Source organism: Microtus pennsylvanicus, chromosome 5, assembly GCF_037038515.1.
Source record: "Microtus pennsylvanicus isolate mMicPen1 chromosome 5, mMicPen1.hap1, whole genome shotgun sequence".
Lineage (NCBI taxonomy): Eukaryota > Metazoa > Chordata > Mammalia > Rodentia > Cricetidae > Microtus > Microtus pennsylvanicus.
Genome location: NC_134583.1, coordinates 41,136,975 through 41,164,934, shown reverse-complemented (window position 1 = coordinate 41,164,934; position 27,960 = coordinate 41,136,975). Strand labels below are relative to the sequence as shown.

At 38.3% G+C, this 27,960-nt stretch overlaps 1 protein-coding gene across 3 annotated transcripts; it reads right to left on the bottom strand.

Moving 5' to 3' along the window:
- Nucleotides 1-23: 23 nt before the first annotated feature.
- Nucleotides 24-27,960, bottom strand: LOC142849439 (zinc finger protein 120-like). Of its 3 annotated transcripts, none has more exons than XM_075971563.1 (4): nucleotides 27,821-27,960; nucleotides 4,982-5,108; nucleotides 4,722-4,782; nucleotides 24-1,494 (listed from the first exon to the last, which is right to left on the bottom strand). In XM_075971563.1, the coding sequence occupies exons 1-4, from the start codon at nucleotides 27,845-27,847 to the stop codon at nucleotides 1,380-1,382; spliced, it is 330 nt and encodes a 109-aa protein (XP_075827678.1). In that variant the 5' UTR covers nucleotides 27,848-27,960; the 3' UTR covers nucleotides 24-1,379. The 3 variants fall into 3 exon arrangements, with proteins under 3 accessions (XP_075827678.1, XP_075827676.1, XP_075827679.1); XM_075971561.1 differs by having other exon boundaries at nucleotides 24-3,556; nucleotides 27,821-27,954; XM_075971564.1 differs by lacking the exon at nucleotides 24-1,494 and having other exon boundaries at nucleotides 4,718-4,782; nucleotides 27,821-27,954.

Here is a 27,960-nt window from a genome sequence, read left to right as displayed (position 1 = left end):
AGAAAGAAAAAGATAGCAATGTAACAATTTCGTTTGCAATTTATTATCCAATCTTTCCTATTTTCATCTATCTTTCAATGGAAATATGTTTACATTCTGAAAAGACAAGTTTACTGACAATAACAATTCAACTAATCTTATTTCAGCATCAGCCAGAGAACACAGTGGGCAATTTCTCTGGTGTGTAAGCTTATCTTGATCACCACATGAATAAAACAAGGTAGATTTCACAAAGTTGATTTCCAATCTTCACATATGTTTCATGGCCTAAAAACCCATAATAATGTTACACACACACACACACACACACACACACACACACACACACACACACTTTAAAACAATATCATTATCATTACAAATGGAAAACTGATGGGGACAACAAGATGCATGAAACTTCAAATAGTATATGAATAGAACATCAAGCAATGTTGTGAGATACACTATAGGTTGCTGATTATCCCAGCTCATTACATCTCTACCAGATAGATGAAAATGCTGCCTTGGATACACACATGAGAAATTTAATGTTTCTTATATTCTCTTCTATTAACCATCATAATATTAATATTGTTAAAATGTGTTGTATCGACAAAATAGCAAACAGTGACATTACATCATCTAACTCCTAGTTGTACTCAGGAAACTGACACATGAGGATCATGAATTTAAATACATACCTATTTATTGACATCCATGCTAGAACGGATAACAAACAACATTTTAGGGAATTTGTTTAAAAACATGAAAATTAAAACCAGGAACAACAATCCACCACCCTTTCACAGACATATTTACTTGGAAAGCATGATCATACACTGCTTGTTATTTAAATAAAAATGGTTCACTTAGGTGATGGGCATCCCATTCTATACATTGAAGAAAGAAAATAAAATTATGGATTATGGTCAAAGTATTAACTGGAGTATTCTGTGAGGCTGGGTCATTTCATCCAGCAATTTGGAGGATGTTCTGTATGCAAAACTCAGAAACTGCAAAACTGGTGCTCTACAACACTGCATCATTGCGGCCATCCATTTCCACTGGAGATTTTTTTTGGGAGGTCTTCCTTGATCAAAGCTTATTTTTCTTAGCCTAAAATAAATTCACAGCCTCTCATTTTTTGTGAAAACAAAAACAAAACCTCTTCTCCGAAGTAACATATCTTTTGACTTAAATTGCAATGTCAAGACATTTTGAAAATATATAGGTTGGATTAATCCAAAAGCATTTATAATTGTCTTTTAGAAGCTGTTGTTCCTCCTTCCTCTGAAGCCAAACACTTGAAAGACAACACAATATTATACAATATCCAGATTATCTGTGATTATGTAGCTTTTTTTTCTATATTTCTTTTAGTTTTACTTTTAATATTTGGTTTATCCAGTCAGGGTTTCGCTGTACATCTTTGGCTGTCCTGGATACCAGGCTGGCTTGAACTGAGATCCATAATAATGCTTGAAGAAACTGTTGACTCTTGTCAATTTTTTTTTCCTGCAGAATAAATAATCTTGTTTAATTGAACATAAGTGTGTTGGCTATAAATCTTACCAGATACTTTACACAGATTCCATTCAGTATGAGTTTTTTTTCCAATCCTCAAAGTCTAATATGTTCAAAGGCTTTAACAGACCAATTATACAAGTTTTACTATTATACTACTACCATGACTTGCAAAACTTTGTTACACTGACTACATTTAGAGGGTTTCTTTGCAGTATGATCTTTTATGATTTTGTAACGGCTTTATCATATTACATGTGTATGTTTTTTCTCCAGAATATGTTCTTTTAGTACTCAAGAGACTGATTTGACATACAAAAGTCTTTCTACATTGAGTATATTCATAGGGTTTATCTATACTATATGATCATTCATACCTATGAAGAGAATTCAGTGTACAAAGGCATTTCCAAATTGAGGGCACTCAAAGAGTTTCTCTCCAGTATGTGCCCTTTTATGTATTCGGAAACTGCTTTGAGATACAAAGGCTATACCACATTGATTACATTCATAGGGTTTCTCTCCATTATGTGTTCTTTCATGCCTCTGAAGATAACAGTGCCGTGCAAAGCCTTTTGAACAATGAGTACATTTATAGGGTTTCTCTCCAGTATGTGTTCTTTTATGCCTTTGAAGATAACTGTGTTCTGTAAAGGCTTTTCCACACTGAACACACTTATAGGGTTTCTCTCCAGTATGTGTTCTTTTATGTCTTTGTAGAACACTAGGATGTGCAAAGGCTTTTCCACATTGAGAACAATGATAGGGTTTCCCTCCAGTATGTATTCTGTTATGCCTATGTAGCACACTGGGATGTGAAAAAACTTTTCCACAATAATTACATTCATAGAGTTTCTCTTCAGTATGTATTCTTTCATGCCTTTGAAGATGACCATGTTGTGCAAAGGCTTTTCCACATCGAACACATACATAGGGTTTCTCTCCAGTATGTGTTCTTCTATGCTTTTGAAGACGACTTTGGCATACAAAAGCTTTACCACATTGAGAACATTCCCAGGGTTTCTCTCCAGTATGTGCTCTTTTATGTAGTCTGAAACTATTTTGACAAACAAAGGCTTTACCACATTGATTACATTCATAGGGTTTCACTCCAGTATGTGTTTTTTCATGCCTCTGAAGAGAATTTTGATGTACAAAGGCTTTTCCACATTGAGTGCATAAATAAGATTTCTCTCCAGTATGTGTTATTTTATGCATTTGAAGATATCTGTGTTGCGAAAAGGCTTTACCACATTGATTACATTCATAGGGTTTCTCTCCAGTATGTGTTCGTTTATGCATTCGGAGACTAGTTTGATATACAAAGACTTTTCCACATTGATTACATTCATAGGGTTTCTCTCCAGTATGTATTCTTTTATGCCTTTGAAGATAACTGTGTTCTGCAAAAGCTTTTCCACATTGAGTACATTCATAGGGTTTCTCTCCAGTATGTGTTCGTTTATGCATGTGGAGACTTCTTTGTACTGCAAATACTTTCCCACATTGATTACAGTCAAAAGGTTTTTCTCCAGTATGTGTTCTTTTATGCATTTGAAGAATATTAAGACGTGCAAAGGCTTTTCCACAATGAGTACATTCATAGGGTTTCTCTCCAGTATGTGTTCTTTTATGCATTTGAAGAGTACTGAGTTGTGAAAAGGCTTTACCACATTGAGTACATTCAAAGGGTTTCTCGCCAGTATGTGTTCTTTTATGTATTTGAAGATTACTGTGCTGTGAAAAGGCTTTTCCACATTGAGTACATTCATAGGGTTTCTCTCCAGTATGTGTTCTTTTATGTATTTGAAGACGACTGTATCGTGAAAAGGCTTTACCACACTGATCACATTCATGGCGTTTTGCTGCACTATGGCTTCCTTTATGTATTTGGAAACTATTATGACATTCAAAGGCATCACCATATTGAACACCTTCATAGAGCTTCTGACCACTATGAATTCTTTCATATCTTTGAAGATAACTGTGATATGGAAAGGCTTTAACCCACTGAGTATATTCAGAAGGTTGTTCTGAATGACTTCTTTTATGCCTGCAAGGATAATTGGCACATGTAATATCTTCACAACATTCATTACAATGTTGAATCTTTATATCTGTATTAATTAATTTTACAAATTAATTAATTTGTTCTAACTATAAAGAGGATTCAGAACTTAAGCTTTTACCCCTTGTTTGCACTTATATTGTTCTCCTTCATTAAAGACTGTTTTGCATCTTTGAAGATGCCTGTGATGGAAAGAGCCTTTATTACCTTGTTCACATTTATGGCATCTTTTTTCTCTATAAGATTTTTCACTTATTATAACAGTACTGGAAGAATTCAGACCTTTACCCCAATTATTCAACTGTTAATGTTTTTTAATATTGTAAGTCATACTACATTTGTAAAGTCCGACAGGACAAAGAGAAGTTTATACACATTCCTATTACTCATTGGACTTTTCTGCACTATGAGTTTGTTGATGCATTCCCAAAGAAGTTGGAAAAGCAATTACTTGTAAACTTGCATTATATTCAACAAGTCTACTCAACATGGGGACTACTACATATCTTCTAATTGTTTTGAGAGGAAAAAAGTTACTTCTTTCCACATCCCTATGATCATATGGTTTCTATCCAGACTGACATAGAATATACCTATTAAAGAAAGCAAAACAAAGGATTTCCGCAATACATAGACACAGCTTGAATCTCTGTTACTCAGAGAGAAATGGTATACTGATTAAGGTTTCTCCACAACAAACTCCCTTAACTCTTAACTCTAACTACCCCTCTCACTGAACTTAGCCGTCATGACAACTATATGAGTAACCCTAGTTTAACTAGGGATTAATTGCTTATTTAAAGATTTTGGATATATACTTATCACCTATTTAATATGTCTATCTTTTGTAATAGGAGTGGTTTCAAACTAAACAGATTGGAAGTTCTACAGCATAGCTCTGATGTAGCTATGATTCAAGTAGTAAGATCTGTTAAGACATTGTTTCCTTGTCCTCCTTTTAATTGTTTTAACAATTACAAGAAAACACAGTTCACTTACTTGCCATTGAGACATATGATTTTGTGAGGATTTAATAATCATTAATACACTTTAAGCTGTCCTTATTTACACTGCTGCTTTTCTTTAAAACCTCCAGATATATTAAAATATCTTCAGAGGCACATTGTATCAGCTTGCAAATAAAAATTACCTTCCAAATCTTCGAGAACTTTGACAATAATCTTCAATATTATGATCTTCCCACCTGCAGCCTAAAAGACAGTAGCAAGAAATGTATTATATGTTATTGAAAATTGGACATAGGTTACTATCTTCAGTGGAACTTAGAACTATGCCTGATTTATTCATCTTATTCTTCCTCCTTCTCAATCACAAATACTGAAGAGCGTTAGTAAGCAAAACACAGCTATTCCATTAATTTAAAATGTGAAGGAAATTCCACAGTATTACCTATAGCAGTGAGGTTCGTATAGGTCTCCAGCATCACATCTTTGTAGAGATTCTTCTGGGAAGGATCCAGCAGAGCCCACTCTTCCAGACTGAAGTCAATATGCACATCACTATAGGTTACTGCATCCTAAAATATGCCATAAATGTATAAAAACGGGTAATACTAACAACATTGTAAATGTACAATCATTTAATTCTGGTACTTACTAGATGTATCCTATGGCAGGCATTATAATACAATCATTAAGAGACTTTAGAAGGAAATTAAGTAGGAGATTTATCTCTATCATTCCTGAGTGGGATACTACCTGTCATGGAAAATGCTTACTAACAAAGAAAGACAAGCAAACACATCAACAGTAATGAGTACACAACAAAGAAATTTTATAAACAATTACTAACTACAAGAAAGGATGGGCAAGATCAGTGTATTGGCTTATGTCTTTAATTCCAGCACTAAGAAGGCAGAGGCAGGTATATCTGCCTCTGAGTTGAATGCTATCCTAATCTATGCAATCAGTTCAAAGACAGTAAGAAGTAAATATTAAAAATCCACCTCCTGGTCTACAAAACAGCTTCAAGACAGCCAGAACTACGCAAACCTTGTCTCAGAAACAAACAAACAAACAAAAACAAATAAAATAATTAAGCTAGTAAAATGGCTTAGCATTGAATTGTTACACCTTATGTGATTTAGTGATACCATTAATAATGGTGATGAAGTCATGAAAGCACAAAAAGCTGACTGATCAGTTTCAACTATTACACAAAAGAAATTCAAAAAATAAAATCATCATGCTACCAAAATGGCTTAGCATTGAATAGAAATTGTTTCTGCTGTGTCCTATATGATTTACAGATAGAATTTATAACAATGCTGAAGGCATGCCAGCAAAAGAAGGAAATGGGTTGATAAGTTTCAAACACAACATATTAGATACAAAGAACAAAAAAATGGATTGAGGCTAGAGACACTCAAATCCCACTTCTAATGAGTTTCATCCAGAAAGGATTCTCATACTAATGGTTCCACAAGCACCCCAAAAAGAAAGCCATCAAGGAGATAGAAATTTAGTCACTCAGTCAACTAGATTCTGAGCCATGTCACTATAGGTTCAACCATGGCTATCAATGAAGAAAATGCATTTAGTCACCACAACGATACTCATAGACTGCAGCAACCACTACACTGCTCAAATGTCCAAAGTCTCTTTTGACACTCAAGACTGTGTTATCTTTTAAAACAAGAATAGTTATATATTTTCAATAGACAATGGCAGAGAATATTCCAAAAAAGAGGAATTGAGACATGGTAAGAAAAGACTAGTCCAAGGTAAGAATGAAACCATCAAATCCAGTAGCTCTGTGTTAGACACATCAAATGGCTAAGATGGCCCTATCCCCACAACTTTGCATATATCTTTTTCTCTTTCTTTACTTCCACTCCATATATATGGTTCTCCATAAGATGTTTCATAGCTTAAATATCTCACCATCTTGTGGTCTCAAAATACAACCCAGGCATTTTTCTCACAGTGTCTTGCAATGAATTCTAAGAGTCTCCTCAGTGGAGCTCAGACTCTACCAAACACCTACAAAATTGCTGAACTGAAAAAAAGAAAGAAAGAATGTATGGACTTAAATTTTGCACCTTTTTGTTTTCAGAACCAGTACAACATTGATGATTCCCCCAAATTTGGCTTGTAAGTTGTGATAGACCCTGCCTTGCTTAGACCAAAGTTGCAGCAGGCTTCCTATGAAGCTGCACCTGGAGACTAGGAATTACTTTACCTAATTCTTCCATTAACTGAGGGCATAGAAAAAATAAATTCTTACATTTTGGCAGCTTGCTAGGTTATCAATGTAGATTGTGGTCTTCTCTATAATGGTGATGATTTCCCTGAAAATCTCTGCCGTTGTTCAGCCCTTGACTGCCACTTAGAACTACCTGTTTTTCTCTACAACCCAGAGACATTATTTATTTATGACCCAAGTGTTGCTTTTTTCCCACTGTAGTCCTGAATGAATCATAAGTAATAACCATCCAAGAAATTTGATATTTTATCTAAGAAACTAGATCTTTGCTTTAGAGAAGCTTCTCGGTTTTAACAGGTCCCATTTATTAATTATTTCTATCAGTGTCTCTGCTACTGACATTATATTTAGGAAGTGGTCTCCTGTCCCAATGCGTTCAAATGTAGTTTCTGCTTTCTCTTCTATTAGGTTCAGTGTGGTTAGTTTCATGTTGAGGTCTTTGATCCATTTGGACTTGAGTTTTGTGTGTAGTGATAAATATGGATTTATTTTCATTCTTCTACATCTGATATCCAGATATGTCAGCAGTAATTATTAAATACCAGCCTGTTTTCAGTACTGTAGCTCTGCAGTAAAGTTTGAAGCTGGGGATTGTGATGCCACCAGAAGTTTCTTTATTGTAGATGATTGTTTGTGCTACCCAGGCGTTTTGTTTTTCTATATGAAGTTGAGTACCGTTCTTTTGAGGTCTGTGAAAAATTGTGTTGGGACTTTGATGGGAGGTGCATTGAATGTGTAGATTGCTTTTGGAAAGACTGTTATTTTTCCTATGTTAGTTCTACCTACCCAAGATCATGAGAGATCTTTACATTTTCTGGTGTCTTCTTCAATTTCTTTCTTCAAAGATTTAAAGTTCTTGTCATACAGGACTTCCCTTCTTTGGTTAGAATTACTCTAAGACATTATTTATTATTTGTGGCTTTTGTGAAGGTTGGCAATTCTCTAATTTCTTTCTCAGCCCATTTATTACTTGTATAAAGAAGGGCTACTATTTTTTTTCTTTTTTTTACTTAATCTTGTATACTGGTACATTACGGAAGGTTTTTATGAGTTGTAGAAGTTCCTTTGTAGAATTTTTGGTGTCAATTATGTAAACTATCATATCATCAGCAAACAGTGAGAGTTTGACTTCTTTTCCAATTTGTATCCCTTTGATTTCCTTTTGTTGTCTTATTGCTCTAGCTAAGAATCTCAAGTACTATATTGAATAGATATGGAGAGAGTGAACAACCTTGTCTTGTTCCTAAATCTAAGGGACACTATGAAAGCAGTGCTAAGAGGAAAGTTCATAGCACTAAGTGCCCACTTAAAGAAAATGGAGAAAGCACACATTGGAGACTTAACAGCCTACCTGAAAGCTCTAGAAAAAAAAAAAAGAAACAGACTCAGCTAGGAGGAGTAGAAGACTGGAAATAATCAAACTGAGGGCTGAAATCAACAAAATAGAAACACAGAAAACAATCCAAAGAACCAATGAAACAAAAAGCTGGTTTTTGAAGAAAATCAACAAGATTGATAAACCCCTATTCAAAGTAATCAAACGGCAAGGAGAGAATACGCAAATTAACAAGATCAGAAATGAAAAGGAGGACACAACCACAGACACAGAGGAAATTCAGAGAATCATTAGATCTTACTACAAAAGCCTGTATGCAAAAAAAAAAAAATGTAAAAAAGAAGCCTGTATGCCACAAAATTGGAAAATGCAAAAGAAATGGACATTTTTTTAGATAAGTACCATTTATCAAAGTTAAACAAGGACCAAGTGAACAATCTACAAAGACCTGTTAGTCGTGAAGAATTAGAAGTTGTTATCAAAAACCTCTCACCAAAAAAAGCCCAGGTCCAGACAGTTTCAATGGAAAATTCTACCAGAACTTCCAAGAAGACCTAATACGTATACTCCTTAATGTATTTCACAATATAGAAACAGAAGAGGCATTGCCAAATACCTTTTAAGAAGCTACAGTTACCCTGATACCAAAACCACACAAAGACTCAACCAAGAAAGGGAATTACAGGCCAATCTCACTCATGAACATTGACGCAAAAATCCTCAACAAAATACTGGCAAACCGAATCCAAGAACACATTAGAAAAATTATCCATTATGATCAAGTAGGCTTCATCCAGGGATGCAGGGCTGGTTCAACATACGAAAATCTTTCAATGTAATCCATCATATAAATAAACTGAAAGAAAAAAAACCATATGATCACTTCATTAGATGCTGAAAAAGCATTCGACAAAATTCAACACCCCTTTATGATAAAGGTCTTGGAGAGATTGGGGATACAAGGGTCATACCTAAATATAATAAAAGCTATTTACAGCAAGCTGACAGCTAACATTAAATTAAACAGAGAGAAACTCAAAGCCATCCCACTAAAATCAGGAACACAACAAGGCTGTCCACTCTCTCCATACCTCTTCAATATAGTGCTAGAAGTTCTAGCAATAGCAATAAGACAACATAAGGGAATCAAGGGGATTCGAATTGGAAAGGAAGAAGTTAAACTTTCGTTATTCGCAGATGATATGATAGTGTACATAAGCGACCCCCAAAACTCCACCAAAGAACTCCTACAGCTGATAAACACCTTTAGTAATGTGGCAGGATACAAGATCAACTCCAAAAAATCAGTTGCTCTCCTATACACAAAGGATAAGGAAGCAGAGAGGGAAATCAGAGAAGCATCACCTTTCACGATAGCCACAAAAAGCATAAAATATCTGGGGGTAACTCTAATCAAAGAAGTAAACGATCAATTTGAGAAGAAGTTTAAGTCTATGAAGAAAGAAAGTAAGGAGGATACCAGAAAATGGAAGGATCTCCCTTTCTCTTGGATTGGAAGGATCAACATAGTAAAAATGGCAATTCTGCCAAAGGCAATTTATAGATTCAATGCAATCCCCATCAAGGTCCCATCAAAATTCTTCACAGACCTTGAGTGGACAACAATCAACTTTATATGGAAAAACAAAAAACCCAGGATAGCCAAAACAATCTTATCCAATAAAGGAACTTCTGGAGACATTACCATCCCTGACTTCAAACTCTATTACAGAGCTTCAGTAATGAAAACAGCTTGGTACTGGCATAAAACAGAGAAGTGGACCAAAGGAATTGAATAGAAGACCCAGATTTTAACCCTCAATCATATGAACACCTGATTTTCGATAAAGGAGCTAAAAGTATACAATGGAAGAAAGAAAACATCTTCAACAAATGGTGCTGGCACAACTGGATGTCAATCTGTAGAAGAATGAAAATAGATCCACATCTATCACCATGCACAAAACTCAAGTCCAAACGGATTAAAGACCTCAATATCAATCTGAACACACTGAACTTGATAGAAGAGAAAGTGGGAAGTACTCTACAACAGATGGGCACAGGAGATCACCTCCTACGTATAACCCCAGCAGCACAGACATTAAGGGCAACATTGAATAAATGGGACCTCCTGAAACTGAGAAACTTCTGTAAAGCAAAGGACACTGTCATTAAGACAAAAAGGCAACCAATTGACTGGGAGAATATCTTCACCAAGCCCGCAACAGACAAAGGTCTGATCTCCAAAATATATAGAGAACTCAAGAAACTAGACTTTAAAATGCTAAATAAGCCAATTATAAAAATGGGGCACTGAACTGAACAGAGAATTCTCAACAGAAGTTCACATGGCCAAAAGACACTTAAGGTCATGCTCAACCTCCTTAGCAATCAGGGAAATGCAAATCAAAACAACTTCGAGATACCATCTTACACCTGTCAGAATGGCTAAAATCAAAAACACCAATGATAGCCTTTGCTGGAGAGGTCGTGGAGGAAGGGGTACCTTCATCCATTGCTGGTGGGAATGCAAACTTGTGCAACCACTTTGGAAAGCAGTGTGGCGGTTTCTCAGGAAATTCGGGATCAACCTACCCCAGGACCCAGCAATACTACTTTTAGGAATATACCCAAGAGATGCCCTATCATATGACAAGAGCATTTGTTCAACTATGTTCATAGCTGTATTATTTGTAATAGCCAGAACCTGGAAACAACCTAGATGCCCTTCAATGGATGAAGAAAGTGTGGAATACATACATATTAGAGTACTACTCAGCGGTAAAAAACAACGAATTTTGCATGCAAATAGATGGAAATAGAAAACACTATCCTGAGTGAGGTAAGCCAGACCCAAAAAGATGGGATGTACTCACTCATAATTAGTTTCTAGCCATAAATAAAGGATACTGAGCCTATAATTTGTGATCCTAGGGAAGCTAAATAAGAAGGTGAACCCAAAGAAAAAACATATAGTTATCCTCCTGGATATGGGAAGTAGACAAGATTGCTGGGCAAAAATTGGGAACTTGGGAGTAGGGTAGGATGGGGGTAAGGGGAAATGGGGAGAGAAAAGTGAGTAGGGGAGGATGGAGGGGAGCTTGGGTGAATGGGATGGTTGGGATAATGGAAGGGTGGATATGGGAGCAGGGAAGTATATGTCCTAATTAAGGGAGTCATCGTAGGGTTGGCAAGAGACTTGACTCTAGAGGGGCTCGCAGGTGTCCAGGGAGATGTCCCCAGTTAGTTCCTTGGGCAGCTTAGGAGAGGGAACCTGTTATGGCCCTATCCTATAGCAATACTGATTAATATCTTGCATATCACCATAGAACCTTCATCTGGCGATGGATGGAGATAGAGACAGAGACCCACACTGGAGCACTGGACTGAGCTCCCAAGGTCCCAATGAGAAGCAGAAGGAGGAAGAACATGAGCAAGGAAGTCAGGACCGCGAGGGGTGCACCCACCCACTGAGACAGTGGGGCTCATCTATTGGGAGCTCACCAAGGCCAGCTGGACTGGGACTGAATAAAACCAGACTCTCTGAACATGTAGGACAATGAGGGCTTATGAGAAGCCAAGGACAATGGCATTAGGTTTTGATCCTACCGCATGAACTGGCTTTGTGGGAGCCTAGCCTGTTTGGATACTCACCTTCCTGGACCTGGATGGAGGGGGGAGGACCTTGGACTTCCCACAGGGCAGGGAACCCTGACTGCTCTCAGACTGGAGAGGGAGGAGGAAAGGAGTGGGGGAAGGGGGACAGGAGTGGAGGCAGGGAGGGAGAGAGGAGTGATGGAAGGGGGAGGGAAATGGGAGGCGGGGAGGAGGTGGAAATTTTTTCAAGAAAGAAAGGAAGGAAGGAAGGAAGAAAGAAAGAAAGGAAGGGAGAATGGATAAAGAAATTGTGACACATTTACACAACAGAGTTTTGCTCAGTACTAATTAAAAAAATGACATCTTGAAATTTGCAGGCAAATTGATGGAATTCAAAAAAAATCATCCTGAGTGAGATATCCCAGATTGATAAAGACAAGCACGGTACATACTCAGTTATAAGTGGATATTAGACATAAAAAAAGGGGGTAACTAGACTATAATCCACAACCCCTGAGAAACTATGTATCAAGGCAGACAATAAGTGAGATATGTATGGATGGCCCTGGAAAGAGAAAATAGACAGGATCTCCTGAGTAAATTAGGAGTGCTGGGGTAGGCAAGGAAAGTATGAAGAAAAAGGGGAGAACATGAGAGAACCAAATGGCTGAGTTAATGAAGGGAGAAAGTGAGAGCAAGGAATGAGATATGTTGACAGAGGGAGCCTTTGTAGGGTTGGAGAGAAATCTCATGCTAGGGAAACTCTCATGTCCACTAGGATTACTCCAGCTAAAGATTCCTAGTTTATGGTGGAAAGAATGCCTGAACTGGCCTTCCCTTATAATCAGATTGATGACAACCCTAATTATCATCACAGAACCTTCACCCAGTAACAATGAAAGCAGATGCAGAGTCTACAACAAAGCACTGGGCAGTATCCAGTCAAAGACAGACAGGAGGGATAATATGAGTAAATGGGCCAAGATTATGTTGGGGAAACCCACAGAGATAGTTGACCCAAACTAGTGGAAGTTCAATGACTCTGGACGGATAGTTGGGGAAACTGCATATGACCAAACTAGGCACTCTGAATGTGAATGACAGTTCTGTGGCTTCAACAGTCTGTGGGGCCACTGGCAGTGGGACCAAGATTTATCGTCTGTGCATGAACTCGCTTTTGGAGCCCATTCCCAATGTAGAGATGCCTTATTCAGCCATGATACAGGGAGGAGCTTGGTCCTGCCTCAAATAGATAACCCAGACTTTGTAGACTCACAATGGGAGGCCTTACCCTTTCTGAAAAGTGGATGTGGGATGGAGGGAATGGGTCAGGAGAGCTGTAATGAGATCTGGTGCCCTCTTCCGGCATGTAAGGAGAAGACTGCATACAGAATAAACAAATAAATCTTTGATAAATAAGTAAATTCTTTAGAAAAATTTTAAAAGAGGGTAAATGTAATTTAGCTAAAATGATTTTTAGATTTTGCGACAAAAGTAGACACTTCCTTACACACAGTCTCAATACTATCCACAAGAAAACCATGAGTTTCATAGATAGGATACATGAAACAAAGAAAATCTTAGAAACTAAAAGAAGCACAACTGTCCTACATTGAGAAACCCCACAGATGAAGTAAAAACTAATACAAAAGAGTTACTAAGTAAAGTGCTTGATCTATTTGCTGAAATCATACTAAAAAAAAAATATTTTCAAACATCAAGTAGTAAGAGAGCACCTGCTAGCAGGAGCCCTGCCTGTATTCCACTCCTAACATGAAAATTATCTAGAATACTGGAGAATATAAGATATGCAAAAAAGCCATACCTGAAAAGCAAATAAGCTTTTAAAAAGGAAATCTGAGTAATAATAAGGATTTAGAACTAACTTATGCAGACATGAGCAAAAAAAACAAAAATATAAATCACAGACCTAAAAGAAAATCAAGATTATTATTCAACTCTGAATGAAAATCTATGCAGTATGAACAAAGAATCAACATTTCCACATTATATGTGTTGAAATCATAAGCTGGAAAGTGGCTTGTGTGGGAGTAAGAACATCAAGACAAAGTCATCCTCAGGGGAATTCAATGCCACCTTAGCCAACTAAAGACCAGGTAGTGGTGTAAGAGGTCCTTCTGTATTTTGTTTATGAATGTTCTTTTACATTTAAAGGGGAATATGATATAGAAATGAATAATTTACATTAGTATAAATCTTGATTTATGGATACAAATTTAAGGTCAATTTTGTTATATGTATTTCTGATCTTGATTAAGGTATTGTGATTGTGTAGTTCATTTAAAAGTTAATGAACTAATTAAAATATAGGTTTTTAATGGATAATCATCTATAATAGTCAAGTTTGCAGTCATGTTAGTTAGATTTTCTAGATGTACATAGATATATTTCAGACAGGCATTCTTCATATCTTTCAAAGACCACAAAACATGGCATTTAAGATGTTTTAATAACTTAGGACTTTTCGTGACAATGAGACACATCTGCTCCTTGCAGCACCAAACTACTTCAAGAAGAAGATGGGCATCGAAGAGGATCCTTATGGAGTTGGTTAGCCATTTGGACAAAACAAAAAACAAAAAACGCTCTTACCTGGACTGTTACATAAACTGGACACGAAGATCCCACAGAGAGAGGACTACTAAACTTGACTAAAGATGAGATGATCCTTTGGGGTTCCTGTTTCATAAGAGTCTGTGAGTGATTCTTTAAAGCACAAAAAAAGTGACTAAAGTATCTTTAACATTTCCTACTCCATGGAAATGTCTGCTGGATGCTATGGGCCTGTAGGCTAAAGATGGATGCTCAACGGTACAAAAAAACTTTGGGTGACTGTACAGGCAGCGAGATGTCTCTATCATTTCTAGAGTTTTAAAAGTTGTTTACTTAAGTAATATATCCTTCTGGAGTCTTTGATGAAGTTAAAAAATAGTTATAGTTTTCCTCTGTTATGATAAAAGGTAAAATATATATAAATGTTGTAACTGTAATTCTACTATGTTAAAGTAAAATTCTTTTTAAACAAAAAAAAGGGGAAATGGTATAGGAGGTTCTTCTGCTTATGTATTGCTTTCATTGGTAGAATAAAGGAACTGCCTTGGATTTTTGCTAGGGCAGCCCTTAGGTGGGTAGAGTAGACAGAACAGAATGCTGGGAAGAAGGGAAGTGTGGCAGACGCCATGATTCTCCTGCCTGAGACAGATGCTGGTTAGAATCTTTCCCAGTAAGCCACAACCTTGTGGTGATATACAGATTGAAAGAAATGGGTTAATCAAGATATGAGAGTTAGCCAATAAGACACTAAAAATAACTAATACAATTTCTGTGTGGTTATTTCAAGGAATAAGCTAGCCAGGTGGTGGGACACAGCCCACTCCTCCATACTACAAGGAAGCAGCATAAGTAAGTATGGCCAGAAATTTTTAGCCCACATATGATATACTTTTTCAAAGCACAGCCAACATTAGCATTTAGTGGTCATATGTAAAAGATCTCAGATAGTTGTGGTGGCACATACTTTAATCCCAGGACTCTGGAGTCAGGGGCTAGCAGATTCCTGAGCTTGAAGCCAGTCAGCTTGCACTGCTCAAGAACTCCAGGTCCACAAAGTGGGTTTCTGTTTTTTTGTGTGAGTGCAGGTACATACATCATGTGTACTGACCAACAGACAACTTTCCTTTTAGGATTTGGTTCTTTTTACCATGGGTTGTCAGGAATAAGCATATTGTGCTTGTACCTGTTTTGACCTGATGAGTCATCTCAAGATCTCACAAATACATATAAATAAAATTTATAAAATAAATGCTGGCACCTAAAGTCAGAGTAAATGTAAATATACTGTCTTGTATGGTTGCTTTTCAAACATATAAGGACTAAGTCAAATTTATTACTAAACTATTGCAGGTCAAATTCATGAATGGCAAGATTTTCATGCTTATACTAATTTTATCTAAATCAACAGTGGCTACAACTACACAAATTCGCTTCATCCACTGGTCTATGTAGTTACTAACACTAGTCTGAAACTTTTCCAAGTGTTTTTGCCATAGGACAGAGGTGAAAATTTAAGATGCATACAACTTATAAACCATCTATTAGTATATTCAGGTGACAGGGAAGTACTTAAACATGAAAAAATATAAAGTACATGTACTAGCAAATAATACCACTAGTGTAAATATTCCACATTATTCCAAGATGAGATTTCCTCTTATCTATGAAACTCTCTAAAGCTGCAGACTATAAATACTTACATTAGGTCATTTTTATTTAAAAATCCATTTTCTAGAATACACCTCCTACGGTGATATGGAGTACCTCAACTGTTGCTGAGTAAGCATTTCTTGCAATCCTGATGAGCAGTCAAATTTGGTTACCATTACTCCACACTAGTTGACTTTTTGTTTTTAATTTAACATATCAACTTCTGAAAATGTGTGAATGGCACAATGGATATGAATAAATGCCTTCAGTCTCTGCAGCCTCTGTTATACAGCTCTCACTGGCGAGCCACTTTCCCATCTAATTATACAGGAAGCAGGGAACCTAGTTTTTCCAATCTGACACTAACTTTTAACTGTTCAGGAGTACAAAGCATATATCCCCAGCACTCAGAAGCTGGGAAGAAAGCTGTCATTAATGAGTGGCCAGGCTAGACCAGATAACAAAGCAACAACAACAAAATTCCATTTGGAATAGTAAGAGAAGGTCTAATAATTTCATGTCACTGAAAACCTCTTAAACCTCAGAACAGCAAGATGAACAACACCTTAACTATATCACTCTGGTTTCTGTATGGGAAAGAACTTTTATAAACTTGTACAGACACTAAAGAAATCAAAATGGCAGTTCCTCAGAAAAACTGGTAAAGATCTACGCCAAGATGTCACTATACCATTCTTAGACACATAGCCAAAAGATGTTTCATTCTACCACAAGGACACCTGCACAGCTATGTTCACAGATTTATTCCTAATAGCAAAAAACTGGAAACAACTTAGATGTCCCTCAGCCAAAGAATGGATAAAGAAAGTGAGGTACATTTACACAATCATTACTCAGTTATTAAAACAAAAGGATCATAAAACTTGCAGACAAATGGATGGAACTAGAAAAAAATTATCCCGAGTGAGGTAACTGAAACCAAAAAGGAAAAACATGACATGGATATTAGCTATTAAGTAAAAGATAGTCATGCAACAATCCACAGACCCAGAGAGACTAATTAGCAAGAAGGTCTGGGGAGGGGGTGATACATAGATCTCCCTGGAAAGGGGAAATAGAATAGATTTTTTGGATAGACTGGGAGCTGGTGGGACTGGGAACAGGAGAGAGCAGGCTAGGGAAAGGGATGGAAGGGGAGAGTATGAGGGAAGACTACTGGAATTAGGACTAATTTGGGAGTCAGTATGGAAACTTAGTGCAGTCTCTGTTCTGGAACTTAATTGGTTGAAACACTTTTCTTTCTAATTTCAAAAGCAGTAAACCTAGCTCTTCATTTACTCCTTAGATTTTATGAAAACGACCCTAGAAAAGACTCCTAAAAACAGGGGGATGAGGAAACTGAAGAGTCTTCTTTAACCAGGCAAGGTCGAATGATGATGGGTTAATTGGTGGCTCAGAACTTGTGGGAGTGGACAACCTGACTAGTCTAACTGGAGTACCGTTCTATTAGAGGGAGCCCATGTGAAACACTACTTGGATGTCCAAAAACCCAAAGCTCAATAGCCTACAGATCTAGGATAAAAACAAAAAAGATTTTAAAAAAAGTCAATAATTCTTAATGATATTCTGCTGTACTCATAGAATGATACCTACCTCAACTGAATTCAGACAAGCTTAATCCAGAAACTGATGGGAACAGATGCAGAGATCCAGAGCCAACCATTAGGAGGAGCTAAGGAGCTCTTGTTGATAAAGGGGAGGAAGAACTGTCGCAGCCAGAGAGATTGAGAACAAAGCCCACAGAATCAAATAACCCAAGGTCTTAGGTGTCACACAAACAGAAGAAGCAATCATGAATCCCATAAGGGTCTGTGCTAAGTTCTTTGAAATACATGCTATGATTATGTACTTTTATGCTTTTGTAAGACTACTAAAAGTGGAAATGTGTGTGTGTGTGTGGGGGGGGGTTGTCTTTGACTCATTTACCTGCTCTTGGGACCATTTTCCTTATACTGGGTTGCCTTATCCAGCCTTGATATGATGGTTTGTGCCTAGTCTTATTGTAACTTGCTGTAGTATGTATACTAGCTGATTTTGTTTGTCTACTTGACAACAAGCTAGAGAGACATCAGAGGGTTGGGGCTTAGTTGAGGAAATGTCTTAATGAGGCAGTGAGGTCTTAATTACTGAACAATGGAGGGGGGCCAAGCACACTGAAAGTGCTGCCATACCTGTGATGGTGGTCCTGAGGCTCTATAAAAAGGGAAGGCTGGGCAAGTCATTAAAAAGTACTCCTTCATGGCATTTGCATCAGCTGCTGCCTCCAGAATCCTGCCTTGTTTGAGTATGTGTTCAGAATTTCTTTAATAGTGAACATCAATGTGGAATTGCAATACAAATAAACCCTTTTCTTTCCATCTTGCTTTTTGGTCCCAGTGTTTCATCACAACAATAGAAATCCTAACTAAGACACCATGTCTAGTTGATATCTATGAGACTTCTTCATTCCTAAGTGTAAAAGGAAGACGAGTGATACCTCTAGGTCACAATCCCTCCTTAATAGGAGCTTAGGAAAGAAACTCAAGCTAATAAATAAAGGCAAAACATGGGGAAACATTTTTTACTGGTTTCTTCTCTTACTTAGTCACTGTCTCATACTCAGCTATCTTTCTTATCCAGCCCAGATCCACTTGATTAGAGATATTGCTGACTCAATGGAAGTGCCTTCCTACATCAATCATACTCAACACAACCTCCCCCAGACACAGTAACAAGATATTCTGATTTGGCAGGCCCTCTACTGATGTTCCCTCAGATGATTCTAGTCTGTCATGCTGACAGCTGAAGCTAATTAGGACGCAAAGACAATGTATTGTTCATACCAATCACTTCAGCAGGAAAAACCCAAACTAGAAAATTGCAACAACTGGAAAATATTGATATGCCAGGAAATTGGAAAATGCAAGCCTCTAAGATCAAAAGGAGAAACTAAAACTGTCTCTCCACAAAAAGTTCCACAGCAACAACAATAAATCACAGAACTCACAACAAGAAAATTTCTGGATGGTGAAAGTCCATCATTTTCCAGAAAATAAACAAAATAATTAGATTACAATTAATAAAATCAACAATATATGTTGCACCACTGGCAAAACAAGACACAAGGACAGACCTACAAATATTTTTTATGGCCCCTTAAACAAGAACTACAGGATCCTCCTAATCAAAATCAGACTCTAAGAAGTCAATGGCCATGACTCACCCTGTGTGTGCACCACAGTTCTCTCCTTTGCCAGTCACAGAGAATTGGATGAGGGAGGAGGTTGTTTCACCAAATTGGAGAGATTTGTTTCAAGCCTTCTGATGTTTTAACTTTGTAGAAAATAGTTTTGAGTACTAAAAGGATTTCATTCTCTGTGATAAAGAAAAGGATGCCAGGCAGTACTGTCACACAGCTTTAATCCCAGCACTCAGTAGCCAGAGAGAAGTGAATCTCTGTGAGTTTGAGGCTAGCCTGGTCTAGACAGCAAGTTCAAGAACAGGCTGCTAACCTACACAGAGAAATCTTGCCTCAAAAACAAACAACAAAAGAAAGATAGATAGAAAGAAAAGGATGTCTGTTAGTATCATTTAGACATGGTTTTGTTTTTTATGATTGATGATTTTCTATAAGTCTGAAGCAAGGTGAGGAAATGAAAACTCTTTTTAAAACAAAATACAAGATAACAAATTTTTAAAGAATCAGTGTGCACCTCAGTGTTAACAGAGGTTTTCTGTCCTGCCTGGTCCTGTAGCCATAAAGTCCCAATGAAGCACACAGCGGTCTGCATTAGTTGATCCATTAGCTCAGGCTTCTTATTAACTAATTCTTATAACTTACATTAGCCCACAATTCCTGTGTATGTTGGCCACGTGGCTTGGAAACTTTTTTGGTGAAGCAGTTACATCTTGCTTCCTCTGAGGCTAGGTCACGACTGCAGACTGAAACTTCCCTCTTCCCAGAATTCTGGTTGTCTTGCCTCTACTTTCAGCCTGGTCACCCTGCCTATACTTCCTGCCTGGCTACTGGCCAATCAGTGTTTTAGTAAAGTGATTTCTCTGGGACTTAACAACTGTGGGAACCACACAGGTCAGAAACCTCAGTCAACAAATGGTGCCCAACATGTGGACAGCTACATGCATATAAAGCCTAAGGGAGCTTGGAAAAGAATGGAGTCAAGCATGGCTTCTTGATAGTAACATTTTCTCAGGTGGGCTATGCTTGTTAGAGGTAAGTGCTCTCATTTAAGATAGGCTTCCTGACATAGCTTTAGCTGCAAGACCTTGCAGCTCTTTTAAGAGGTCCTGCCACAAAACACTTAAATGGTGTTGATGAAAAGCTGACTGCATAAATTTTGGTGGTGGCAGGGACCTTGAAACACCATAGAGTTGTAGTAATAAACATGGCTCCAGCTAGTACCTCTGCTATGAAGCTAGGCTGAGAAAGCTAAGAAATGGGGTGGATCCAGCCATCAAAGTTGCAGCTTTATTCCTAGTCATATCACTTGGCAAATTAAAGACTCATGTGGTCAGAAAAAGAGAGATATACAGTAAATAGAAATTCAAAGATGAAGAAAACCTCTAAATGGTTTACAGTGTGTTAAAAAACATATGTAGGCTTGGGAGAGAAAAGAAAAAAAAAAGGATAAAGTCCTTAAAATAAAAAACAAAGAGAGTAGCTGGGTGTGGTGGCAGACACCTTTAATTTTAACATTTGGGGGCAGCAGCAGATGGATCTCTGTGAGTTCCAGGTGTGGTGGCACACACTTTTAATCCCAGCACTTGGTAGGCAGAGACAGACAGATCTCTGTGAGTTCAAGGACAGCCTGTTCTACAGAGGGAGTTCCAGGACACCCAAAGATACACAGAGAACCTGTCTCAAAAGGCCAAAATTTAAAAATAAAAATAAAAGAAATAGAGGTTAAGATAAAGCCACATAAAGATCAAAAATACACAGGGAGTCCGGATACTGTATGTTATTATGTCCTCTTTGAATTGTTTAAATGCTGAGGAAGGAGCAACAGCTGCTAAAAGATATTTGTTTATAAATGCTGCTGAATTAATGCAAGTTAGGTATTTTGAAAATACTTGACTTCAAAGTTGAAGTCAAAAGATATGGAGAAGAGGTTTTACTTTTGTTTCCTCGGGAAATGAGAAGCTGTGAATTCATTCCAGGTTATGAAAAATCAGGTTTGATCAAGGAAGAGCTCCTGAAAAATCTCTGATAGGAGAAGATGGCCCAGATGTCTGAGTTCCACATCCTGAGATGATCAAGGCTCACAGAATTTTCCAGTCAGAATTTGATCATGATTCTAAATTTCATTTAGGTTCCTGTAAAATTATCAGCATTCCCAATCAGCAGGAAGTAGCCTGGAAAACTATGCCCACATTCCCCAAAAATGGACTATAGATATTTTCCTTTGTTTAGAATGTTGGTTACAAGTTGTTATGGATAATGATCAGGAGAAAGGCTAAACAAAGAATATTAGATAAAGTGTTCTTTTTTTAAAAAGGGGACGAAGTGCGGTGGGACAATGGTCTTTTACCTTGTCACTTGTATTTTAAATAAATGCTGGTTGTCCAGTAGTTCCACAGGAAGTAAAGGCAGGGCAACCAGGCAGGAAGTAGAGGTGGGACAACAAGAATTCTGGGAAGAGGGGAGTTTCAGTCTGTAGTCGTCATCCAGGTACAGACACCGAGCATACAAGATGTGACTGCTTCGTTGAAAAAAGGTACCAAGCTATGTGGCTAACACAGACAAGAATAATGGGCTAATTTTAAGATGTAAGAATTAGTTAATAAGAAGAGCCTGAGATACTAAGCCAATAAGTTTATGATTAATGTGGAACTCTGTGTGTTTATCTGGGACTACACAGATGTGGGACCTAGTGGGACAGAAAATTTGGTCAAGACCTAAGCAACTTGTTTTGCTTTATAAGTCACAAGCACTTTTGAAAACAAGATTATTGTTATTTTTTGTAAATGTTTGCGCATGAGAAAAAATACCTTCTATATGTGTACAGGCGACATACAAACGAAGGTGCCATACCCATTGGATCTGGAATAGTAGATAGTTATGAGCCTCCTAACTTGAGAGTTGGTATCTGAACTCAGGTTATCCCCAAAAAGAATATGTGCTGAGCCACCTGCCAAGACATATGACACTTTTTGGCCAATAGACGAAAGTCTTTCACAGATTAACAACAACAACAAAACCTAAATAAATGAAGAAATAAATAAATGATCCTTGAGAATATAATGCATCAATATAAGAGGCTGTGTATGGTAAATTTACACAATAAAGTAAATATAATCCAGTGACAATGCCCAAAATTTAGAACATGAAATATAATTAAAAAGTATACTAGAAGCACTCAGAATGCTCAATGGGATTATGAAAAAATACTACACAGACTGACACAATACGACTTCTATACTTAACATAACGCTACCTACAACAATCAAGAATGTGTAAAATATTTGTCAAAGAATAAAGAGGATGGAGAGAAAGGGCCCAGAACAAAGGAAGGAAAATATAGTCAACTATTAATCAAAAGACCAAAGGAAACTCAGCCAGGAAAAGTGTGATTTTGACCACCATTACCCCACTCCGTACAATTCTATATGTATACAGGTGATGGTGGTGCATGCCTTTACTCCCAGAACTCAGGAAAGAGAGACAGGCAGATTTCTGTTAATTTGAGTACAGCCTGGTCTACAAGAGTTAGTTCCAAAGCTACAGAGAAACCCCATCTTAGGGCAGAAGGGGAGAGAGAGAGAGAGAGAGAGAGAGAGAGAGAGAGAGAGAGAGAGAGAGAGAGAACAAGAGAGAATAAACAAAGACTTCACAACTTGCACAAAATTAACTCAAAGTAACCCATAAACTGTTATGCTTCTGACTTTCCGGCTACTGATTTTTTTTGTTTTTCAAAACACATAAGCCCCATGTTCTAAAGCTTTCTTTGCAAATGGAGGTAATCTCAAGACATGGCTCTGCAGACACTTATGGTTACTTGTGGTTTCAGGCAAACCCAGTCTCACTGATGCCTAAACAATATGAAAGAATAATTTAAAATCTGCTTCCTGCCACATAGATTATGGCACAAAATATAAAATCTACCCTATATAACTGCACAACACCAAGGACTCCTGAGAAATCTCTCTACATCAGAAATTCCCTTCTTCCTCTGGAACTGGACTGAATCACACCATGGCAGCTAGTGGTAGCAGAAAGTTAAAAGCATTCTATTCATGTATTGCTAAAGGCTGATCCACATCACCTCTTTCTACAAGTTCCTAAACTATTTGTAATATTTATAACTCAAACCTGAAAGTAGAATGCAATATTCAGAACTTCTAGAAACTAGATCTTCACTTTTCCAATTCATTTTCCCACCATGCACCACAAAAGCAATGCTTATGTCTGTTCACTGGACTAGCATCATATCCTTACATCCCAAGGCTGGGAAGCCTTCCCTTCCCCAGGAAATTACACACAGGGAGGCTCCAAAGACAAGGGCTACTGCCCAGGTCACCACATGAACCATCAGAACCACAGTCTAATAGATGGTCCATCTAAGCCCCAGCAGAAATGACAATGCAGCAGACCTGCTATGAATAACCATACTCACCATGACATGTCTTGCGGTCTTCCTTACAACTCCCTACAGCAGAAGTTGAAAAATATCCTGGAAAGAACCTGCTAGCTAGTTATTGCTATTGATATGCCTTGCAAAAGTCCCTCACTAGCTAGGGGCACCCAGCTATTAGTAGATCCCCTACTGGATGATCAGCGATCAAATTACTCAGACAGCGTGGTCCTCCCAAGCTCTGCCCTTCCAGCTCAATAGACAGGGCCCTAGTCTGGAAAGATGTATTTTAGCAGACATTCTTCCACTCTCCCAGAGCACTTTCTGTTCCTCATCCAAGGCACAGGGTCCTTTGTATGCCCATTCCATTTACACATTCAACTTCCAGTGTAGCCAACCCTTTGCTTCTTAGCTGGGAAGTCCTGCAGCCAAACACAGGTCACAGTAAACAGTGACTGTTGTTAAAGTATAAAAGACATCATGAATTAGAAAATAATGAGGAGTCATAGTAGGGCATGGAGTCAAGAAAAAGACTTTGGATACGATGTATCTCAAGTAATTATTTTGAAAGGTAAAACTGGCTTTAGGACCAAGTACTCCAGAGACTAGGGATTAGTATAAGAGCACATCAAGGATTACTCACACCTTTTATCTCAGACTGTACATAATAAATCTGAAAAATAACAGGCCTGTTAGGCAGGGTCAGAAATGTTTACACAGATCTTCTATATTGGTTAAACTAGTGTAACTGCAATGATTTGGTTACATGATAAGGTCAGTACTTTATTCCGAATCATGATTGCCCTGATCTGTGGGCCTCAAGAAATGGCCAGTCAGGAAATTTATGGAGCCTCTAAAATTCATTACCTGACTCCTCATTGTTAATAACAACTATTGCCAAAGCAGAAAAGCTCTCACCCTCCTTTCTGCCCCTCCCTTTCTACGTTCTGACTACATCACTTTCGAAGTTAGTCAATGAACTCAATTCTTGCTCTGGTCCTTCTTCATTTATAACTCCTAGTAAAAGTCAGAGAGACTGGAGGACACTCATTGAAAGGTCTTGTATCCTCACCAGTCAAGGCCCAGACTGAAAAGAGCTGCAAGACTGACTTCCCACCACTGGGCAGCAGAGGCATTTCTCAAAACATTTCTCAATTTCATGGCTCCAGGCAAGTCTGGGCTACAGGAAGTTTTGCTCTCAAGAGAAACAAATAAATCAATTGCACTTGAGAAAAAAGGAATGATTTATTTTTTTTTCTTTTCGAGACTTCTTTGTGTAACAGCTCTAGCTGCTCTGGAACTATCACTTGTAGACCAGGCTGGCTTTGAACTCATAGAAATCCATCTGCCTCTGCCTCCCGAGTGCTGGAATTAGAGGATTCACCACCAGCTCCCAGATGGAATGAAATTCCTTATTTTTTTGTTTGTTTGTTTTTCGAGACATGGTTTCTCTGTAGCTTTGGAGCCTGCCCCGAAACTTGCTCTATAGACCAGGCTGGCCTTGAACACAGAGAGATCCACCTGTCTCTGCCTCAGTGCTATAATTAAAGTCATGCACCACCACCTGTCTTGTAATGAAATTCTTAATGACCAGGAAACGATGGAGAACAGAAACAAATAAATAAAGAGCATTAATGAAACCAGTAAGTGACTTTTTATAATTGTAAAAATCATGTATTTTTTAGATTAAAATCCTTAGCTATGTTGACTTTGTAGAAGAGTAGGCCCTTCCCTAGTAGAGAGAAAGACATTAATAAGAGACGGATTGATCTTCCCTATAGGCACATTGGCTGCTGAGGTCTGTAACTTGACACACTGAGTTACAATGGCCTGTTTCTCAAACTTCGAAGATGACTTAAATGTGTCAAGCATGACTGAGTATATCTACACAGGAGAATTCAATATTCATTGACTCAAGATAACTTTCTCAAATTGTACAACCACCAATGTGGTCTGTGTTCATTCACATGGCATGAAATAACGCATACTGGGAAATTATAAATTCCCTCTGCCACAATTAGGTCCTTTTTCATAGTGGTGATTCCAGAATTTGACTGCCTGTCCTGTTTCCCCTGCAGTGTACACAATAAACTGTTCTTCCTATTCTGGTCTGGAGGCAGATGCTATGCTCACATGCAAATCCTTTTCCTCTAACTGCAATGGACAGTCAGCTACAGGACTCAAATGGATAATTTTTAAACTCTGAGGTGGTATGGGCATTTAGTTCAAGAATTGTGGAGGTGTCGAAAAAAGAATTATTGAAGTGGAATATAGAGAACAACAAGGTCGTTACCCCAGGAGTGCAAGAGTCGGAGATCAAGGCCACCTGAGGCAACAGAGGAGAGCTTGTCTCACAAACACTTTTCTAAAAGGCTGGAAATGCAGCTGTCCTAGAATTAATATGCCTTTCCAGGGAGAAAAAACCTCCACATATTTAGGCAATTAATAAAGGAAAATCTCTTTATTAAGAGCAAGCATCTATCTCTGGCTAATGCTCATAAAAGAGCCATCCTAGACATATTTTTCATTCAACATATGCTGTCATCCTTACATTTCTGTTAGGGTCATGCTCCAGGTTACACTGTGCACAATTTAAATAGAGACAGGAGACTGCATGTTTATACATTTAGGCAGATGGGAGACTTACACTCAAAGAGATTCCCAGAATTGTTTCTGAAGTATACATACCAGTGATCTGATACAGCAGAACATTTTTCAGTGACTGAGTCCAGAGGTAAAGGTGCCAGGGAATGAGAAAGACAGGAAAAGTAGAAAGCAGACGAGATAAAAGCTGGCTGGAGTGGGGAGGTTTTTGCACAAGCTATGTCTTATACCACGTAATTTCTTTTTGTTGTTGTTTTGTTTTTTGTATTTTTTTTTGTCTTTGTTTTTCAAGACAGGGTTTCTCTGTAGCTTTGGAACCTGTTCTGGAACTACCTCTTGTAGACCAGGTTGACCTCGAACTCAGAGATTCGCTAGTCGCTGCCCCCCTAGGTAATGGGATTAAAGGTGTGTGCCACCACTGCCCAGCTGACAAGTAAATTCTTAAGAAGAATACTACTTGGGAAATGGAGGGAAATGGGAAAATTCCATGAAGCCAGCTGAATCTATGATACAATGGAATAAACTCAGGAGCAGGTTAATCAAATACTGTTGCACAAGGGGAATACAGGGTATCAAGAATATTACTACCGTGGCTTTGGAACTGATAACAATAGCTCCACATAGTGGGAAGAGTTGGGTTCTTGGGATCTGGAGCAACCAGTCCACAAAGGCCATGGCCCCAGACCATTACCAGCTCTATATTCCTGGTTTTAGAGAAGGAGCTCTGCTTTATTCTCAATGCATCAAGTCTTGAGGCAAACGTTGAAGGCCTAGGCCCCAGGCTGTTACTAACTCTCCAAAGAATGTGATTGCTCCCTGCCTTGCTAAATGAAAGCCTTGCTTGACCAAGTCAGTTCATAACACAACAATATTTTACTTTTCACATAGTTGTCCCCTGGTGTCACACTGCCCATCTCTCACAACTAGGGTATTTCTCAATAGAAAACTGGAACTTTACGGCAGACCAGGCCTTAAGGAGATTGTGACCTTCTTGAGCAGCTAGGGAGAGGCCTGTTTTTTGATATACAGTGGCTGCTTCTAAATCAGGGGTATGTCCTTTGTAACAGTTTGGAGCCAAATGCCTGGACAATCCTGTTTTTTTTTTAAAAAAAAAAATGTGTATCCTAACACTTTTATCTCTACCAGGCCTCATTCGCTTATACTTATCTTTGGAGTGTTTCAGAAGCAGCCCTGCCTTATCTATATTCTTCTTTGTGAGACTTACTTTCTACTAAACCTTAATTAACTTTTGTAATAACCAATTCTACCCTTCGACATCACAGCTAAGTAGTGGAGTGCTACCCAACGCAAGAAATGACTTTTACAACCTCCACAAAATTAACTGTGAATGGATCTTACATGAAATGTTACTGCAAAGTGCTGAACGTCTAAGGAGAAACTCCATCTGTTCAAGGTTGACAACCTAAAGCATTGTAGTTGACTCCAAATGTTTCTACACACAGCTCTCTGCTCCCAATATCTGCACAGATGTAGCCCACAGAGAAGTTAGGCAGAGCCCTGTGCCTGGGTCCAGGAAGTTGCTCGGATTGCTAGGGGACTCACGGGACAGGGACTCTGCAGATCCCCACCCGGGCCCTGGTGGGACCCGCCACACAGGCTCTCGAAACTCCTCATCCGCTCTTCCCCATAGGAGGACAGCAGCTCCTCACTCACCATGTCGTGGCTTCCCAGCTCACCCATAGCCCCTTCACAGCTCCCTGCAGCAGCACAGCAAGCGGAAAAGAAACAGCAGCTCTTCCGCTTGGCTTTGCAGCTCTTCCGCAAAGCCAAGCCGGCCGCTGGGCTCCCGGAAG

What these genes read in the sequence shown, in the direction of transcription:
- LOC142849439 (XM_075971561.1), bottom strand. Translation starts at nt 27,847, where the DNA reads ATGGGTGAGCTGGGAAGCCACGACATG. An exon ending in AGCTGGGAAGCCACGACATG is followed by an intron (nt 5,109 to 27,820) that starts GTGAGTGAGGAG and finishes GGCATATTTTAG; the next exon opens with GATGCAGTAACCTATAGTGA. An exon ending in AGTTCTCGAAGATTTGGAAG is followed by an intron (nt 3,557 to 4,721) that starts GTAATTTTTATT and finishes TTATCCTTGCAG; the next exon opens with GCATAAAAGAAGTCATTCAG.